Source organism: Chrysoperla carnea, chromosome X (assembly GCF_905475395.1).
Source record: "Chrysoperla carnea chromosome X, inChrCarn1.1, whole genome shotgun sequence".
Lineage (NCBI taxonomy): Eukaryota > Metazoa > Arthropoda > Insecta > Neuroptera > Chrysopidae > Chrysoperla > Chrysoperla carnea.
Genome location: NC_058342.1, coordinates 24,694,452 through 24,715,376, shown reverse-complemented (window position 1 = coordinate 24,715,376; position 20,925 = coordinate 24,694,452). Strand labels below are relative to the sequence as shown.

At 31.3% G+C, this 20,925-nt stretch overlaps 2 protein-coding genes across 3 annotated transcripts in view; one reads left to right on the top strand and one right to left on the bottom strand.

The window, feature by feature from the left end:
• Nucleotides 1-6,362: 6,362 nt before the first annotated feature.
• LOC123302487 (exocyst complex component 2) lies at nt 6,363-13,834 on the bottom strand. Its single transcript, XM_044885426.1, has 10 exons — nt 13,625-13,834; nt 13,413-13,565; nt 12,901-13,353; nt 11,349-11,804; nt 10,819-11,021; nt 9,591-9,980; nt 9,127-9,513; nt 8,555-8,767; nt 7,834-8,075; nt 6,363-7,091 (listed from the first exon to the last, which is right to left on the bottom strand). Exons 1-10 carry the CDS (start codon nt 13,731-13,733, stop codon nt 6,989-6,991), a joined length of 2,709 nt encoding a protein of 902 aa, XP_044741361.1. The 5' UTR covers nt 13,734-13,834; the 3' UTR covers nt 6,363-6,988.
• A 3,744-nt stretch (nt 13,835-17,578) lies between these two features.
• LOC123302501 (enolase-phosphatase E1) overlaps nt 17,579-20,925 on the top strand; it is a 51,835-nt gene continuing 48,488 nt past the window's right edge. For both annotated transcript variants that reach the window (XM_044885452.1, XM_044885451.1), the window contains exon 1: nt 17,579-17,885. In XM_044885452.1, the coding sequence (XP_044741387.1) occupies nt 17,725-17,885 (161 nt within the window). In that variant the 5' untranslated portion in view covers nt 17,579-17,724. The remainder of the gene's footprint in view (nt 17,886-20,925) is intronic.

Here is a 20,925-nt window from a genome sequence, read left to right as displayed (position 1 = left end):
ACTTGACTGAAATGGATCTAAATTAGGGAGGGATAATTAATTATAATAAAGGAGGGAAAAGGACATCCTAAATACGCATGGAGGAAAAGTATCCTCGAAAGCTTAAAATTGAATGGAAAGAGATGATAGCTTTCTCCTTTTTTGGATCCATTTTTGGTTGGATGACGCAAATCAAGTGATATTTTTTATTTAATTTTGTGATAGAATTTAGAAAAATCCATTTATTTTTTCCATAAATATACAGTCAAAACTGTTTATAATGAGATTGAAGAGACTGTACATCCTGATAGTCGTTATAAACGATATATACGTTTTATCTAATGACTGTTTCACTAAAGTCATTCGTTTTCGAGGAAAAATCAAAACCTAGTCATTAAAAGACAAGCTATGTGAGAGATATACAATTTTTTATTTCTACTTTATGCATAATTCTGCTGAATTTTTCATAAGGTATTCAGCGTGTTTTTAAACGACCGGACTTTCATTTTTTCTTCGGATAATTCATGTTGGTTGTTATAGACAGGTGTTTGGTCACTATAATGTTCACATGTGTAAATAATGTAAGAAATGATGTCAATAAAACCAGTTTTGACTAAATATTAAAAGAAAAACATTTATTATCACACTTTTTAGAAAACTCTGTATATTAACGAATTATTGGACACATTATTTTCACATAACAAAAGAAAATTATATATATTATATATTTAAAAGAAAAATAAATAAAATTCGTATTAGAAAATTTAAATAAAAGAAAAGTGATTTTTTTAAAAACATGCAAAAAATCGTGTGAAAAATTTTTCAAATTCAATTTTCATGTCGAATTTCATACAAAATTTTTTTTTTATGGTCTAGAGTCCATGCGTAGTATTTGAGAGTTAATTTCCGAACGACTAGAACTGTATATTTCTTATGGTAGATGTCTTTCGGCTAAATTGGCTGAAAATTTGGTAAAAATCAACGGGTGTAAAGTTGTCTAGGAACGGTTTTTGAGATATTTACGGTCAAAGTTATTCCTGTCGCTATCTCTATTTGAACTTGATTCGAATATCTTCAAGTTTAAGAGATCAATTTTCGCATATAAAGTTCAGAAACGTTAAAATATATGCTAGCAAGTTTTTTTTAATCATTTTTGAATTTTATGTGCAGGAATTGATCACTTAGTTCATACCTGCAGAGACCTTTGACCCTAAACATAACAAAAACCGTACAATACAGAGCTTTGCGCTCCTTGACTTGTTTGATCCGCATGTTAAGAACTGCTATCCTTCAATCAAATTTTCAGACAATTTAGCGGAAAACTTTTTCCTATAAGAATTCGGCAGTCTCCGGTAAGGGGAATATCTGGCTATGAACATTTTCGCAGAGGAAAATGTTCATAGGCACAGTCTCTCGCTATCAGTTCGCTTGTCTCTAAACCGTTTGTACGAAACTCGGATGAATACGCCAATTAGTACAAGTTTGATGTATGACAAAAAAGTCCAAGTTTAATTTTTGGGTTTTTCAAACATATTTTGAGAAGGGTGTCCGAAGTGTTGAGATAGCTCTTAAGATTCGAGCTCAAAAATAATCAACGTTTCTAAGTTAATGTTACAAACCATTAAGTGCCCCTTTTTGAATGTTTCTTTAAGAAAAAATTTTTGGCATTTTCTAGATCAGTAACCAAACAACTTTTGCTAGAAACAATTTTTCAAATAAATTTAGTATAAAACTAAATTTTTTAGATTTTTATGACGTCTAAAATTTAATACATAGGAGAATGTCATCTGTAACGGTTTTGATAACCCGGTTGAAACTCAGATGAAACTCGGAGTTTCTGGGTAGTGTACTTCTTTGTAGAGATTTCACATACGTAAAGTTTAGGCGAAGTTGCAGCAGTGGAAATTTGGTTTTTTTGTGCACTTGTAACATGAGAATCCCACCGCGTTTTGTCGAAGTTTCCGTTTTGTCGATAATACTGTCAATACACCAGGGAAACCCTGAGAAAACGCTGTAAAAATTTTTTGTTGGAACTACACATAAAATTTGGCGTTTCCACCGCTTAAATTACATCGAAACTCGAGTTTCAGACACCGGATGTGATAAAAATGTATCTTTTTCCTAGAAAACTAATTATATTCCCAAGAGCCTGAGAACTTTAAGAGTTAGTTCTTCCTCACTTTGCTCAAAATATGGAATATTTTAACCAAAACTTAAACTTAATAATCATCAATAATACAACCTACTTACTAATTGGACCCCAGCAAAAAAAGACAAATGAAATATCCAAATCCCAAACTAAAATGTTTTGTCTCAAAAAAATCGTCTCGTATAAATTATTTTTTATTTGGAACAAAGCAAATGAAAATTGTTTTTATTTTTTTAACTAGAGTATTTTTTTTAATTGGGCTTTCACAAAAAAATTCCAAATAAACAGTGGCGGGTTTAAAAAAAAATAATATAAGGCAGACGGTTCAAAATATACTTAGAATAATTCGACAAATTTCGAATTATTATTGAAAAAAACTTGAATTACAGTCAAGGCAATTATTTTCTAAAGAAAAATGTTATTATCAGTTAATTTCGTGTATTTTTTACTAAAATTTTTCCTTTTTCGAGGAAATCGGTTTGTCAAATAATAAACTGAAGAACTAAAAGGCTAAGTTGGATCGCCCCAACCTATTGACTCAATAAAATGTAACTTCTCGAAAGAAAATTAAAAATTGTAAAAGGACAAGTTTAAATACTAAAGAGTTGAGTTGGGGCGATCCAACCTGATTCTTTGACACGTCTTTTGTCAACTGTCAACTTTCTTTCCTTGGAAAATTAACCAAAGTGACTGTTAATAACATTTAAATTACTGGTAATCGATTCGTTGTTATAAACGTTGCTTTGACTGTATTTGTGCGCGCGCAGGGGTGGACTGACAATATGGTAGTTTGGAATAATGTCCGAAAATTAAATTTTCAATTATAAATATGCTTTCCACTTTTAGAAGATCCAAGTAAAGTTCTCGAATATTGAATTCCCAATTCAAATTTCATTGAATTGCGTATAAAAGCTCATTTGATAGTCAAAAAAAAGGCTAACAAATACGTCTGGCAAAGATTGAAGGGTGTGGCCCGTCAATATTTGACTAGGCGAACCTTTTTTTGCACTCTGAGTTGAACCTTGTATGATTTCCCGGTGGGCCTCTTCCTGCCAATCCGCCCCTTTGTACGCGGCAGTTGCTAGGTAATTTTAAATTTTTTATGGCAATGCAGAAACTTTCATTTATCCACAGGTCACAGGCATACAAAAAAAATTTCAAATAGTATAATGAAAAAGAACAAATTCTGCTAAAGAGGAGCGTGGACACCATCTGCTAAAGGTTTGAACACTAGCTTAAATCCGCCACTAGAAATAATGTTTTTTTTTCTGTTTCATTTTCTTGAATTTTTTCTATTTGTTGACTTTCTTTATATTTTATTTCATGTATGTAAACAATTAAGTGGAAAAATCGATTAATGAAAAAAATTAAAAAAAATAATAACATAAAACCATTTTGAAAAATTAAAAAAATGGGAAAAAAAAATTAAACAAAAAATATTTCTAAATGTATTTAGTAAAATTTTCACACATTTCATAAATATCATTATTTTATTTTTAATTCTTTATTAATGTTAATTTTTTGCAATAAATATTTTATGAAAATAATATTGAGATTCAAATTTATTTGTCCTATTTTCCCGAAAATATAAACGTATACACTATATCGACAGCGCCGGACCAAGGGTAGAGCAAGTGAAGCGGGCGTTCCAGGCCCCAGATTGCAAAGGGCGCCAAAATGCCAAATGTGAAAAACAATTTCGCATTTTAAGTCTTGATTATTAAAATACAAGTTAATTTTTGGGAAAAAAACGTGGAAAAATGATCTCGCTCTACCTTGATTTGAGGGGGAGCCGGAGCTGTATATTGAAGGTCAACGGGGAATGATGAGGGGTGTGTTATAATTGTTTGCAGGGTTGCCATCTCTCCGGTTTTGGACCGGAAACACCGTTCATTAAAACTTTTCTCCGTTCTTCGAACTATTAATGAAATCTCCAGATGAGAATTCTTTAAGTGTTATAATTATTTTTCATGACATTGAAAAACGTAAAATAAATTTTGTTTAGTGTAAAGAGTATAATTTATTTTTATCCCCATTCAAATTTAAACCCTAACTTAGACTATAAAAAAACTGACCTAATTTGACATTCAACGGCTTTTTTTTGCAGCTACCTTCACCCGACAGTCCCCAACTTATTACAAATTCTGGGAAAGCGCCCCAATTTGGGAACGAAAAATCTATGACCAATTTTTTTTATCACAAAATGTAGCAAGAGAATTTTAGGGATTTTTATTGAAGACTTTGAGGGATAATTTTTTTAATAGTTAGCATTTACGAGAACTTATTATAAACGACTTTCGTGAGCAGGCTTTCCGATCCGTGGGAAATTTTATGTATATGAGAGGACAGACAAGGTACTAATATTTATAGGGAATCGAGAAAACCAATCAAAAAAATAATTGTAAAAATCCACAATATAGGGAGGCCAAAAAGAAGATGGATTGGAGCCACGATTGAAGATCTTCAACAGATCGGAATTAAGAACTGGAAAGAAGAGGCAATGAATAGGAAAAAATGGAAGACAATTTATAAAAAAAATTGAAGGCCTGCAGTGCTAATATATATTATTTTAATTTATTTTGTAATATTTGTCTGGACCCATTATTGGGAACATTCAAGCCGGTGTAGTTTTTGTTTTGGTGTAGCTATGTAAACAGCTGGACTATTTTCTTTTCAGTTTATATTTATTTTTAAATAATTTTGTTTTGTGCACAAATTTATATTTTGGGGGAAATTATGAAAAAAGAGACAGATATAAAAAATAATAATATGTATATTTATTTACAAGAACGAAAAAATTAATATAATGAAGCATTTTTACAATAGTTTTGTGAATTATAATTATTTTCTTTAAAAAAAATTTATTCTATTCAAAATAAAAACTGGCCAAAATTTAAATAAATAGGCGTTAGAAACAAAAGAATTAAAGAAAAATACAATGCTTAGTATGCACAAGTAAGACAACTCCATCGAGTCCGGTATCTCAGGCTCATACAATTAAAAGTTTGAAAAATCTGGGACAAATTTATTTAATACAAAATTTCTCAGGAATTCGGAAAAATAGTTTTTTTTAAAATTATTTTTTGCCACGAAAATAATAAAATTCCTTGACTTTTCACTTTTCTGTACAGACTCAAATTCTGTACCATGAAGGTTATAAAGAAGGAGAACGATCGCTACGTGTTAAAGCATTAGCGCGTCTGTCCTTGAAAATTTGTAGAATTTATAGTTCATTTTTCAGCCACCAGCCGCGCTGTCATCAAGAAGTAGTATCTGCGAAGTTAGCTGTTTATGAGTACAAGTAGATGAAGTTAGTTGCATAATGTACAAATTGATATATCATTTCAAATTAGCGCACAACAGCCCGCTTTTATTGATACTACTTAGCGGTCGCAGCGCCTCACTTATTTTATCCATATTTCGGGGACAATATTTTCTATAGCAATCGTTCTCCTTCTTATAACCTTCATGTTCTGTACAGATGTCAAACTTACCTGACATTTCTATATTTTCTAGATTTTTCAAACATGTTAGCACAAAGATCGAATATTCTATCTAGAGACCTTTTTAACCGTACTCATACATCCTTAAAAATGAAACGATATTTTAACATAAATATTTAGGCCATCCTTAATGATCAACAACAACAAAATTTCTTATATAATAATCAGAGACATTATTTTGTTTATTTTTTATTGTAGTGACATCTGGTTACTTATTAAATAAAATAACAATGTGGCGATCGAATTGTTTTTACGGAATTCCGTGATATATCCAAGATATCATGTTTCGAAAAATAATGAAATCTTTATTTGTGTCGTTTTCATATCAACGAATAAATCACACGATGGCCACTGTTTTTCCAAAATAAAATTCCTTGACTTTTCCATGTTTTCCAGTTGAATAATTCAAAAATTCTCTGAACAAATTAGTACTTTTAATTTGCTTTGAAAGAAAGTGGAACGATAATTTTACAAATAACGAAATAATAATAATTTTAATCTCAAGTTTGTAACGCTTAGAAATATTGATTATACGAATTTAGTATAGGTGTTTAAAAAAATCGTCAAAATTAATTCATTTCCGTTTATCCGCCCGTCAAAACGATAGCTCAAAAACAAAAGAGATATCAAGCTGAAATAATTTTAAAATGTTTCTTATAAAAAAAATTAACAACTATTATTTGAAACATTTTTTCGTAAACACAATTCCGTGAGGGCGAAAATTATCAGATGTTCGAAAAACGAGAAAAAATGGCAGCTGAAAGGGCGCCATAATTGTATTGACATTTTAAACTTTTCTAATTTGTTAAAAATAATGCAAGCACTGACATTTAACACTTTCTATACAGGGTATTTCAACAATTAACTCAATCAATTGTTTATTTTCACTTGTTTTAAATAATTCGAATAGAAAAATAAAATAATGAAAATTCTTGTATAAGTTTGCTACGAAAAACACAAAATTCTCTGACTTTTCTTTTTTTACACGGAATTCCTTGACATTTCCAAGTTTTCCAGTAATGTAGCCACCATATGACTGACACAATTCCTTCTCTTTTACAAAATCTCAATATTTCCTAACCTTTCAAAAATTTTTCGAGTTCGATCGCCACCCTGAATAATAACTAGACTTTTTTTCTTTAAAACAGTTCATAATTTTCATTTAACATTTTCTTGTACCGTATTGAAAATAGACTCGTGTAGCACCGTAATTTTTTTGTAAACTCTATAACATTTTGAAATTAATCAATTTTTACATTTTTTCAAGGATAACACATGTCAAATCACATACACCACCCCCATAACCTCCCTCTCCTCCCTTTTATTCCCGAAATTTTATCTATGTATTGAGTGTTTATCACAAAACAATCCCGTTACTCTGCGTGGAAACAACACCGTGGAAACATTGAATTTGTAGGTTCATTCGTTTTTTTGATGTTTGAAGCGTGGTATCGATTATTCTGTAAACAAAAATAGAACATTAGCAATTAACATAGCGAATTGTTTAAAGATCTTGTATTCTTTGAAATCTGTTCAGTTTGAGTACGACGATTTATAGAATAACGAAGTCATAGCTAAAAAGTAAAGGTAGTTTTATCTGCTGGTAAGATTATGGCTTTAGTTTTTTTGGACACTCAGAAATCGATATGAACGAAAATGCTGATAAATTATTCAAAACGGGTGCATGTACTCCGTTAAACGGTCCAGAACCTTCAGGATACAATAAGGCACAATTAAAACTAAAATTAAAAGAATAGATCGTACACGAGTTCAATCACTCTAAAAAATGCCCTGGGAGAAATTCTCACAGCACAATGTTTATATTTCAATTTAAATATAAAAATGTAATTATTTTGGCCTAAAATGGCACGAATTCAGCATTTTAGTGTGGTATTGTTAAATTTGGACCCTGGATTCGTGATCAGCAACCAAAAAAGTCCCTAGAACCTATTCCAGAGACAAAATATTCATTTTATAAATTTTTCATGACTGTTTCTGGTTGGGGTAGTGTTTATATTTCAATTTTTGTCCAAAAAAGTGAATTTTTTGGCTAAAAACATGGCACGAATCCATCATTGCAGTGGTTTTCTTAACTTTAGACCCCGAATTCGTGATTAGCAACAAAACAAGATCCCTTCAATGTGTTTATAATCGATTTTGACTATATATATTGAGAAATAAAAATTTCGTTACAATACTTACTTTTGATTTTCTGGTGCAATTTTTGGTAAAACTCCTAAGGCTTCTTTGAAAAAGTTTTTGGCAGTAAGCGTACAATATGGCGATAAAATATCTTGTAATGTAAGTATATCAACTCTTGCTTGAATATTTCCCTGATCACTAAATTTCTTTACGCATGACATTAAACGTGATATTTCTTCGGCAACGGTTTCCACAATTTGTTTAAGTAATTTATCGACTAACGTAGGTGATATACTGTAAACCTATGAAGAAAAAAACAAAACACTAAAATTTATTCGAGTTATCTAACAGTATCAAAACTGCCTTGGAACACTTTGTTTCACAACAAAGATCTGTATTTCCTGGTCAGTTTAAATCGTCTGTATATTCTCAAGCGTGGAACCAGAGAGAGGAAATCGGGGTAGTTATCCCCTACAAAAAGAAAGGTAGTTAATTAATTTAAGTAATTAGCAAATAATTTCTAACCTCTAGCCAGAAACAAATTACGACAAAATTAGAAATTACGACTTTTAATTTTAATATTGTAAAACAATAATGTGCTTTTATGACTCAAAATCAGAATATGTAAGTATATTTCTACATAAATTTTAATTTTTATCAAATTTCACAATTTATTTTTCACTACCGAAAGTACCCTATTGTTAATGAAAAGTTTATACTACCTCCTTCAAAAAATTTTCTGGATCCGCTTGATATTCGAATAAAGTGTAAATGAACTCACCTCAGTTTGTACGCTAATTAAATTACTCAAACATTCCTTGACATACGGACTAACATCATTCGTCATGTTTCTTGTATCCCATTCAAAACGTCCTATGTACATAGAGGGTTCAATTGTGCCCACCAATGGATCACATTTTTGTTCTAAATATGCCTCCATAATTGACTTATCTAGTGTATTTAAAGTACTTTTTGCTGTTTCAATTGCAATCACCTGCAAAATTGGAAAAAAATATGATGATTATAGGTTAGAGTGTGTTTTATTTTCTCGTTTCTACCTCAGAGAAGGCTGAAAAAATATATCAGTTTCCACTAGAAAGAGGATACTTTTTACTGCCCATCAGGTTGTCTTTTTTTCTCTCGTTCGAGAGAAAGACAGCTGATGCGTAGTACAAAGTACGTAACGCTAGATAGGCGCCGTAAATGCAGCCACGAGCGCTTATATCCTCGGCATAACAGGTTTCATGTCCTTATTGCAGGTTTTATGTTCTTGCATAAGGGTTGAAAATAAAATCTAATAAATACGACGACCCTAAGAATCCTAAACCTAACAAAAATAAGAATTTTACTTACAGGAGTTGGATAGCCTTGTTTATGGAATAAGTCTTGTAATCTAGGAAGAACGATTTTCGTTGTAAATTGACAATTGGCTAATGTTGTCAACAATCGATGTTCAAAAATTGGCGTTGAATAATTCACTTTCTCAACGCGATTTACTGCTGGACTACCAATTAATTGTGATACAGCTGACGTATGATCTTCATCGTTTGCCGAATCGTTTGTGAATGCAAGTTTCTCGAATGTGCCACTAATTCCGCACAACATGACCTGTATTAAGTGGTTAAATTCTCGTTGACTTGTTGGATTTTGAAGTAGAGAATTCTCACGTTGTTCGGAAATTAGAACGGATTCTTTTACTAGTTGCATTACTTCTTGAATGATTTTCTCAAATTTAAATGGCTGAAATATATCAATAAATTATTTTGTAAGATTATATTCATACCTATGAAGGGAGCAGGGAAAATAAATAAACTTACCAAATCAGTGATTCCACCGTAATTGCCCTCATACTCAATACGCCATGTTTCTTGTTTATGTAATAATTTAATTTTATCGGTTGCCTGTTTAAATAAACTACTAAGTGTATGCATACGTAAATCTTGTACAAGTGTAGCTACAATATCTAGCGCTTCGCCTGGTAAATCTAATTTAATTAACATGGTATAGCTACTACGCACGTAGCGTAAACAATGTGGCAACCATTCAGTAATACTATCTAATTCTAACACTGGCCATGCGAGTGACGTTGTTGGCTGTGACGGTGACGAAGACGATGTGGCTGTAAGACTCTTCTTATCGATTGTATGAGGTAAAACGGCTTCACGTACATATTTACAAAATGTTTCGATTACCGACAATATCATGTGCTGGAACAAAATTTTTATCTTGTAAATTTGTTTTACATACAGTGGGCTCAAAAAAATTTTTCTGTTGAAATAAAAAAATTGAAGTTTTTTTATTTTTCCCATAGCTTACAAGCAATTCCGCACCGAGTGCATAAAATCGAATCTCAAAGAGGATATAATAGAGACGATGCAGCCCATTAGAGATAAGGTAAAATTGTAGTAAACGAGTTTCAGCGCTTCTACCGAGTAAGGCTTTCAAACTTAATAGTTAATAGTCGCTCCCGCAAAAGCCGGTAAACTTAATAGTTGATTGCCATGGATTCCAGATGTCACAATTACATTTCTGCTTCCCCTCTATCCTTTCCTCTTTGTCGCATCTTTCTAGCACATCTAGAAGTACCTTAGAATAAACCAAGCTTTATTTGAAAGAATTAAAAAAAAATGGAACATTAAAACTAAATTTTGTTTTGTTTTTTTTTTTTTTTTTTTTTGACAAGGGGGGCACAGGATTATTTTCAAACACCGACGCCCAATATGGTTAAAATGACTCTGAAGTTGGAATATTGTTTGTAGGGAGCAACGCATAATTTAAGATAGCCCTGCTTTGTGAGCTCAAGTTTAAACGCATGAACACCCGCACAATTTTCTGCATAATGAAGAAAACACTAATGGGCCTCACTTTGATTGCTTGGTTATTAGAATTTTTCACTGAAATCACCCTTTTGATGATGAATCATCTTTAAATGAAAATCCAAAAGTCCATACTAAGCTAAGTATGGGCTTCAGGTTTTCGAGTAAAGACCAGTCTTACTAGCTGACCGTTTCAACCTAATATAATCTAAATAAGTATTGGTTATACCTTAAAAGTAGTTTGACGTGTAAAATTAGGTGTAATATATAAATCTCCCATAAAATAGCTTTGTCCCATTTTCCATAAATTTGGTAAATTTTCTGTTACAATTTCAGTAATTTCTTCAATTAATAATATCCGTTGTGGTACTGAATTTTGATAATCGGGATTCGTTTGACGATTTTTATGTTTTTGTGCTGACTTTTTACTAACTGTTGACAAAAAAAAATTTACATTATAAATTTGGAACAAACTTTAATGGAAATTATTTTCGGTGGATTCGAATAAAAACCATCAAATGTTTCAAACAAAAAAGACCACATTTAAATCGGGTCACTCGTTTAAGAGCTTACGATACCACATACAGATACACACACTAATAATGATACCGTAAATGAGCCCCTAGCACCTAGACTAAAACATACGAGAAAGAGATGCTGTTTTAAGAAAATGAAGTTATAAGATTCTGAAATTGATGGACACCGAAAATGTTTTCTCATTAAGTTTATACATGGTAAGTTAATTTTAGCTCGAATTACCTGACTCCACTTCAGCATTTCGATGTTCCTCTCGACATTTATTCAATTGTTCGGTGACATGTTTCGCATTACTAGCAACAGCATCCCATGCCGGATCTCCAACTGTTTCTAAATTCACCAAACATCGTATTAATCGTTTTTGTTCGTCAATTGAAATGGGCATCTGTTGGAGACGAGCATGTAGCATATCTTGAAATTTCTCAATACGATGTTCAACTTCAGCCAAAACTTTTTTAAAAACAACTACATCGGTTTTACCAAATAAATTCTTAACGCGCGCATAATCGTTTATAACTAAATCGTAATCGCCTTTTTTAATATTGTGCTCGATGCTTGTGGGTAATGTGAATAAGAAACGGAAGCGTGTTAATAATGCTAAAGCACTTCGTGTACTATCGGCTCGATCCCGACGTGATAATACATCTTCGAATAATTTATTTGCTTCTTCCATAGCCTCTGTAAAATAAAATTATCATTATTGCTTCTATTTTATAACATTTCAGAGTTTCAATGCCACGTCTGTCATCTATTCAAGGGATGGCGAACCAATGGCACGCAACACAATCTTTTGGGCTAACAAACTAATATGTACTTTTTATTTTTGTAATAGAATAAATTTAAACAAAAAATAAAATATACTACAAAGAATAAAGATTTTGAGCTCGAAAAAGTTTAGGCAATCGCTGAAAATTTATTTATAAGTCGTTAAAAGAATGTAAAATGTAAAAGTTGCTGTCGAGTTAAAAATTTTTTAGAAATATTTGATATTTGAACGGTTTAGTGATCGAATAATCTTTCGTAAAACAATCGTTAATTGATTACCTAGATTAGGGATGGCGAACCAACATTCTGGGCACGCCACCGATCACAAAGTTCACTATGAAGTATTATATTACGAACTGTGGTTACATCGTGGACAATCATTGTCTACAGTCGACATCTATGATTAAATATGTTGGCAATAAATGGTCATACGAGTGCGGAAAAGTTGCTCGGCTGCAAATTTCATTGCTCGACAGAGTAAACCTTTTTAAGTGGGAGAGTTTTTGAAGGAAGTCTGATAAGCATGCCCTTTTTGATTTCGATAAGAAAAATAAACTAAGATAATTCGGCGCATCAAAGATACTCCTCTATTTGGAAACATAATAAATAAAGAATTTTAGAACTGGCTGGAAATGTAACAGATTCACAAAAAATTGAACTTTAACTTCGCTCTATTTTTATCGCTGTCTTGATGAAAGCACTGACGGTACTAAATCTGCACGTTTAGCTGTTTTTGCTCGATATTGCTTCCCAATTCCCATAATCACGAAGTTAAAATAATTTAACGTCAATGTTTTCATTAAGCATTTATTTAGCAAAAAATGATACGCTGATACATAAAGGTTCACCATTCCTGATCTATTCTAATACACCCGGTATATACAATCATAGGTGAAGATGAAGAATCTTTATACTATTTTTTATCATTTCCTCTAACTAATACTAAACTCCCCTATTATTTTCTGATTTTTAACCTAAAATAGTACTATTAATTTATTAAAATGCATACCTCGAATAGCTTTTTCTAATTTTGTAGTCGGATCAATACCGAACTCTTGAATATCCTGTTCGATTTTGTCCTTTAAAACTAACAATGTATCAACTTGATCCATAACAGGTCCAACATTCTTCTTTAAAAATGACAATTGACCCTCTTTTTGACCATCAACCTTACGTCGTAAAAATGCAAGACCAGCTTTTAAATCGTTAAACGTGGTTGCATGATGATTTTCTAGAAGAAACCAACCGGGTGTAAAATTTTCCGATGTTAAATCACCACTACCATCGGGAAAATATTCATGTAGTTCTTCTTCTGGAAACTTTTTATCATTTTCTTCAACTGATAATCCTAGAGGATCTTCTTGTTGATAACTGGACGGTGACATTGATCGTCGACTCCATAATAAATTTTCTTCGACCCATACTGCACTTTCTTTCATAGGGCCAATTGTTTCATGATATCCTGTAAAAAAAAACCAATTCGTCATTTAATTTTTCTTAAATATTTTTATTAAAACTTACCCCGAAATTCGACCGTAGATGTTCCACGTCCTCCACTCCTCGTCGTGACAATTATATCTCCACGACCTTTTCCTGGACCAGAACGGGCAATAATTTTATTTACAGATTTCCATTCGGCTGATAGTAAACAATCACAGCCGCATATAGTCAAGCCTAAAAAATTTTTATATTCAAAACAGTTTCACCGAAAAAAAGTATATCGTTTATCTTACCAATTAGATCATTAGGTTGATTGCCTAAAAATTCACCACGTATTGTCACTCTAGTTCCAGGAGGACCTTCTTTCGGAGATAAACCTGTCACCACCGGGGGTGGAGCCATTATTCAATAACATAGAAATTATTTCACTTTAAAAATATTATCGTATTTAGACATGTGTCAAAAGTTCACTGCCAGAATAAACTGTATGAAGTATGACATAAATAAAATTGTATACTCCCACTGATCAAACAAGTGTTGCCATCTAGAATTTTAACCGTGGACAGCAACCTTTTTTATGGATCCCATTTTTATTTTATTTAAAAAATTTACATAATTACATGAAATTATAAAATATTTGGGTGATTTTTTAATTATTGGATAAATTTATTTAAAACTACCACAATTATATAATCAGTAATTTATAAATAAATAAATGATGGTACGAAAACGCCACACGACTTCTATATGTAGACAAATAAACTTAAGTTAGTTTTTGGTATTTTGCGGGTAATCAAAAACTGTTTATTGGATTTGAATTTGAGTGTTTTTGGGTACTTTGAGTATTGACTTTTATCAAAATCGAAAACAAATTTTTTACGATTATACTAGCATTCGGTTTTTTATAACTTTACTTAATAATCAAAACTGACAAACAATTAGGAATATCCAGTTCTTTTTACTATTAAACCAATATTTTCAAAAATATCGTCTAAAATGAACTATCCGTATAGAATTTTCATTGCACGAATATACCCTGTGTATGAAAATTTAACGAAAATTCGCGAAAACAATTCTTGGATTACTTCCGAAATAAATTATTGATAAATCTGTAGATATTTGTAGTCTTAACGAGTGAAAACAAACAATTGATAGAGTTAATTGTTGAAATACCATGTATAGACAGTTTTGATGACGCAATCGTTTGTTTTTTGACGTCACGTAAATGAAGAAAGATTTCCACTTTTAAATAGCCACACACACATAACTGACATTCCCATATTAATACATACTACAAAATTTTCACCTAATTAGTGCCCTCGTGGTTAAACAGTGATGTTTACAAGAAAATGTTTCAAACAAAAGTTGTTTATTTTTTTATAAGGAACATTTTTTACATTTAAGCATTTGTTCTATCTCTAACGGCTTACAAGACCCAATTGACCTATGTTGCTCATTTACGAACTCGGCCTCACTTTTTACGTCTTAAGCACACTATAAAAATTTCAGTTTGATATCTCTTTTCGTTTTTGAGTAATCGTGATGACAGACGGACAGACGACAGACGACAGACAGACAGACATACGGAAATGGACTAATTAGATGCTTCTATGAACACCTAAACCAAAATTTTTTTCGTAGCATCAATATTTTTACAAACTTGGGACTAAACTTAATATACTATGTATATTTCATATAAATGGTATAAAAAGTGTTTCGTTTTAAAAACAAATTTAAGTACCTTGTACATGGAGGTATTATTTTGTTGGCTTCACAATTATGATCATAGAGAGCACTACTAAAACATAATTTAAAAAATTTAAACAGTCTTAAATTGAATTTATTTAAAAATGCTATTATGACTCTTCAATTGAACTTAATGGATTAAGAATAGATTAGACAAATTGAAAACAATTTATATTTCTTTTATAACACTTCATTCTATTTAAAGATTATATACAAAAAAAACCCTCTAAAAGATAAATTACTTTCCCCATTCCCAATAATACATTCAAAATTGAATAAGAGAATATTTGATCAAAAAAACTAATTGTTAAATAATTTTTATGATTAATAGATGGCATTGTTAGGCATTCATTTTACATTTAATTGTACAATTATTGTGTAAATATATCGTTAAGAAATTAAAATGTTTAAAATGCAAGTTGAACGGTAAAGTAACACATACATGATACAAAAAAAGTGGTGGGAGTATGGTAATATGTACATTTATTTAAAAAAAATTTACAGATGTGTATTGAGGTAATATTATGAATTTATTTACACCAATTGTTGTGTTGTAACAATCGAGAGAAAAATCGATTGGATAAAACCAAGTGCCAGTTGAACTCGATTGGACAAAGTTCCAACATGGAGATTTTGTAAAAGGAAAGAAATTTGACTGATTAAGTTGATATGTCGACACACTTTATAAAATTTTTACTCAGCTTAATAGATTATCTATATTTTTTAATTATACCTATTTTACCATTAACTTACCTGAAAACAGGCGTGGATCTAGAGTTAAATTTTGGGGAGTCACAGACACTGGAATCTCGATTTATACTGGTGAGAGCCGTGAAATTTTATAGTGCTTTTATGTAGGGGACTTACCTAAAACTTTATTTTTCTTCGATTCTTTTTTTCCCTCTTCATCGTAAAAGTGCCTTTTTCCTAAAAACTTTTTGTCAAAAATGATTTTATTTAGTTTTTATACCCTATACATGAAATATATCAGAGTATATTAAGTTTAATCCCAAGTTTGTAACGCTTAGAAATATTGATGATACAAACAAAATCTTGATAAAGGTTTTCATAAAATTAATCTAATTAGTCCTTTTCCGTTTGTCTGCCCGTTAACACGATAACTCAAAATAGGGAAAAAGTTTAGTTCCCTTTTACTTAAAAACTATCAAAGATGGTTAGCTGAAAATTTGTAGGTAGTTTGATTGATTCTAATTTTATACCAAACTCGGATAACTGAAATTTTGAATTCAGTAGTATTTTACTTTTTTGAAGCAAGTAGGTGCTCTGAACCATTTTTGCGAATCTCTAGAAGGGAGTAGCTGCTCCTACCTACCTCTCTTAGCGACGCCCTTGTTTTGATATATATATTTCATATTTACACTCATACAAGGTATAAAAAGTGAATGCAGAAGTAAAACAAGTGAAAACAAACAATTGACTAAGTTAATTGTTGAAATACCATGTATAGACATTGTTGATTACTCTGTCACATTACACATACATACATGTCACACACATATAACTGATATACCCATATAATACTACAATTTGCGCATAATATGCGCTCTCACGGGTAAACAGTGATGTTTACGAAAAAATGTTTCAAACAAAAGATGTTTATTTTTTTATAAGGAACATTTTTTGTATTTAAACTTTTGTTCTATCTCTAACGGTTTACAAGATGGATCCTACGGACTCAAGACCCAATTGACCTATGTTGTTCATTTACGAACTCGACCTCACATTTTACGTCCTGAATACGCTATAAAAAGCTTGATATCTCTTTTCGTTTTTGAGTAATCGTGATCACAGATGGACAGACGACAGACGGGCGGACGACATACGATAGACGACGCACGACAGACGACAGACAGACAACCGGAAATGGACTAATTATTTGATTATTTGATTTAATGAACACCTATACAAAAATTTTGTTCATAGCATCAATATTTTTAAGCGTTACAAACTTGGGACTAAACTTAATTTACCTTGATATATTTCATATACATGGTATAAAAATTTGAAAGTACGGAACTGTACGATATTTATACAAAGTTTTAATAGTCTGGAAAGTAATATTCATATATCTTTAACTTTAACTGAGTTGAGTTGTATGATTGTGTATCTATAAGAATTATTACTAAGCGGGTGCTAAGCAGTAAACACTCTTCAAGTCTTCACTCACTAACTTCTAAACATTTTAATTTCTTCGCGGAGTTTATTGATATGTCAACGTTCAAAATGAACAAGACTAGTGTATACAACAGTTAAACTAAGTTCAATCTAAACAATCAAGTTATTTCAAAGTGACCACTCAACGAAATACACCCGGTACTTTTTAGTGCAAAAAATTTTATTTCAAAAAGCGGTAAAATACAAAAAAAAGGAAACACTTATTTCAATAAAATTCTGCTATCGCAGGTGTAACAATTTTTGATAAAACAAGATATCAAATTTTCAAAGTGATAACAAAAATTTATTTAGTAACATAGTCGAGTTTATAGAAATCAATAATTTTGTTTGTTTGATAAAGCGGGAAGAAAATTTCTTGTATGACGTCATCGATATATTTAGGTTAAAATTATTGTGAGTAAAAAAGTGTGTTTTTTGTTGTTGTTTGTTTCTAAATGGAAAAAGTATAAGAATGTCGAGTATTAACGATTATCCGGAACATTTGAATCCTTTTTATGAGGATGATAATCATAATCGTATACGGTTTTGGACTAAAACGAAGAAATTAGTACGGTCGAATAGTTTTAGTTTATCAGGTTTTAATGATGGTTTCAAAGGATTGCGAAATTCAATGTAAGTACTTGCGATTTTTTTTTTTGAAAGCCGGTTGATTATAAATATTCCGTCGATTACGAGTGATTTATAAGACAGTTTAAATGTTTATAAACTGAAAAACTGAGTTTGAGAAAAAATGTTTCTAATAAAAGTTGTGTTTTTTTTTTTAAAAAGGAACATTTTCTATTTTTTTTTCTTCTATCTCTTACAATTTACAAGATAGACTTTTTATAGCATAAGTGAAATTTAACAAAATTTGAAAAATCCCTACAAAATAGGATATTAAATTATAATTAACTTTCCAATCCTGTTGCTCAGTTTGAATGGACCTTCAAGGCTCTTCTTGGGTACTATCAGGGCCAGATTATTGTCGGAGCTCATATGCAATGGAATTTTCCGGGGCCCCCAGGCAATGCGACAACCAGTCGCGGTTTTTTTGTCTACGTAAATTAACTTCGCGTTACCCTGTGGCGTCCTTCTCGTAAAAATTTGCCTTCTTTCACTATTTTTTCCCCTCCCTGTTTTTTGGTCTTCCTAAACAAACTTGGAGCCCCCCTGTATCGCCCTTTCTGTACAAATTTACCTTTTCTCACTATTTATTTCCTTTTTTTAAGTTTTCGTAAATAAACTTGGCGCCCGCTTGTGGCTCCTTTCTCCTACAAATTTATCTTTTTTGGCTTTTTCTTTTTTGACCTTCCCAGGGGCCCCTAGGCAATTATAACCTACTTTGCTTAGTGGTTAATCCGTCACTGGGTATCATCTGAATTTATATACAAACTTTCCCCGCTCTATTCAAATTTGGATCGGTTCTAGATATGAGCAAGGTCCTTAAAACGTCGATAATTTTTTCCCCTGGTTATCTCTCCAAACTGAACAGATTTTCTTGAAATATAGCTAACAGTCTCGATTAAATTCCTAACCTTTCAAACAAAAAACACTAAATCAAAATTGATTCATCTGTTTAGTGGCTACGATGCCTCGGATAGGAACACAGATGTACGCGTTGAACTATAACACTCCTCTTTTAGCGTCGGGGGCTCAAACTGTACCCCCAAAAAAGTTGGCATTTAATATACATAAGCATAAAAAAAACGATGAATTTGAGTAATTAGTTCTCTTCAGCTATGCAGGTTTATTATCCTACCATTTTTTATTGAATATGCTTTTTGGGTCAAAGTTCGGAAAATCATACTCACAAAGAAGTCAATCTTAACAGATGTTTACCAGAAATAATGCCGATGTCAGGTATTTGTGTCTATCTGGGCTTTTTTTTCTAATGAGAAACTGTTTGGATTCACAAGGCTCGAATAAGAAAACAGATGCTGAAAATATGCGAGTTGTCATAAAAAACGCCTCAGGCAGCGGGTGAGGAAATAAATAGTTAGTAAATGCTTTAAAGGTAAAAGTAATGCCGGATTTTTATGATTTCCTTATTACTTTGAAAACTTAAGAAAAAGAAAAAAAACTGAAGGAATTCTACATTGGAAGATTTAGTAAAGTTAAAACAACTTTCTTCCAATCTTTTTACAAAATTTTTTTTTCCACTTTAGAACCAGTTTTCTTTGCTGGTTTTTGTGCCATTTTTGATCTTAACCAAGTTTTTACTTTGCGTAGCGCTTCATTGCTAGGTGTATTTTTAACAATTGTATTACTACAATTAGGACAGTTATAAGTCCTATGTCCTTTATTTCTGCATTTAGCACATTTTCTGCCTTCATTTGTATGAAGTCTCATCAAGTTTCACTTGATAAGGTTTCATCGAGGAAAATTGGAGTAGCTATAATATTTTGAAGGATTACTGTCGCCAAAGGATCAGGGCAAGTTGGGGCAGCTCCCTGCTTGTTATTAAATATTATTATCTCTTGCAAATTGAATATTACTTGCAAATAAGAGTAACCAATTATTCGCCTTTTGTCTTTTTTAGTAATCAGGGGGCTTTTCGTCTTACTTCCGTCTTGCTTATTAGATGGTGACGCCCATGCTCTTAAGAATAATAAAAAATTGAAAATTATGCGGCATTTAATATTAGAAACACGACGATGCCAATGAAATGAAAGCTATTTTCAAAATTACCGTCTAAATGAATGAAATTTTTCCTGAATGAAAAGATTCTTATCATATTTTCTATTTCCATTGGAAAATCAATGTCACGATTTTCTAATTAAAGAGCTTCACCCTTTCGACAAAAAAAAAAACCTTTGCGTGCTTAGACTAAATAACACACCAACGTGCGTGTTATATTTATGGCATTTTAATTCGAAAATAAAATCACTATTTTTGTTTGTTTAATAAATCTCTATGAATTTTTAGAGAGACGAACTGTTTTTTTTTTTACAGTCATATTTAGTAAAAACGGTCATGGAGTCAGGAGTATATAAGCTTGTAGTGAAATAATGTGTAATTTTTATCTCTATTATACCACTCAACTGTTTCTTATACAATATACAGTATATGATGGGTTATTTAAAATTCTGTTAATATAGTTATCTCTTTTCAACCAAAATACTCTTAACTATAGTCATTTCTGTTCAACAATAAAATTGATTAACTTTGAGTTATTATATCTCAACAATGAAACGATAATTAATATAGTTATCTCTTTTCAACCAAAATACTCTTAACTATAGTCATTTCTGTTCAACAATAAAATTGATTAACTTTGAGTTATTATATCTCAACAATGAAACGATCGATAATTTTAGTTTTTCTTTTTTTAACTGAGAACAAATACATCAATTATCAGGTCAATGTTTTTTCTAGAATTGAAAGCTTGTTAAAAACACAACCTCTCCGTGTTAATGTTCCAAACTTTATTTCAGTTTAATCTCAAGTTAGAGACGGTCAATCAACTTTTCAATTATTTAAAAATTATAGAATTCTCTGACACTATGTTTAGAGCGTGACTATCTTAACAGGAGTTAATATATAGAGGATCCCACAAAATGTCTGGATTCCACTGGCCAACAATCTGAACAGTTTCCATAAATGGCTAGTTTTATTACATTTGTTCACATTATTTTGAATTTTCAGATTTTCTTTTATAGCTAATAATAATTAT

Coding starts and splice junctions, on each gene's coding strand:
- LOC123302487 (XM_044885426.1), bottom strand. CDS start 13,733: ATGGCTCCACCCCCGGTGGTGACAGGTTTATCTCCGAAAGAAGGTCCT. Junction 9,514..9,590: donor ACGGTGGAATCACTGATTTG/GTAAGTTTATTT, acceptor GATATATTTCAG/CCATTTAAATTTGAGAAAAT. Junction 7,092..7,833: donor ATTGCACCAGAAAATCAAAA/GTAAGTATTGTA, acceptor TTTTGTTTACAG/AATAATCGATACCACGCTTC.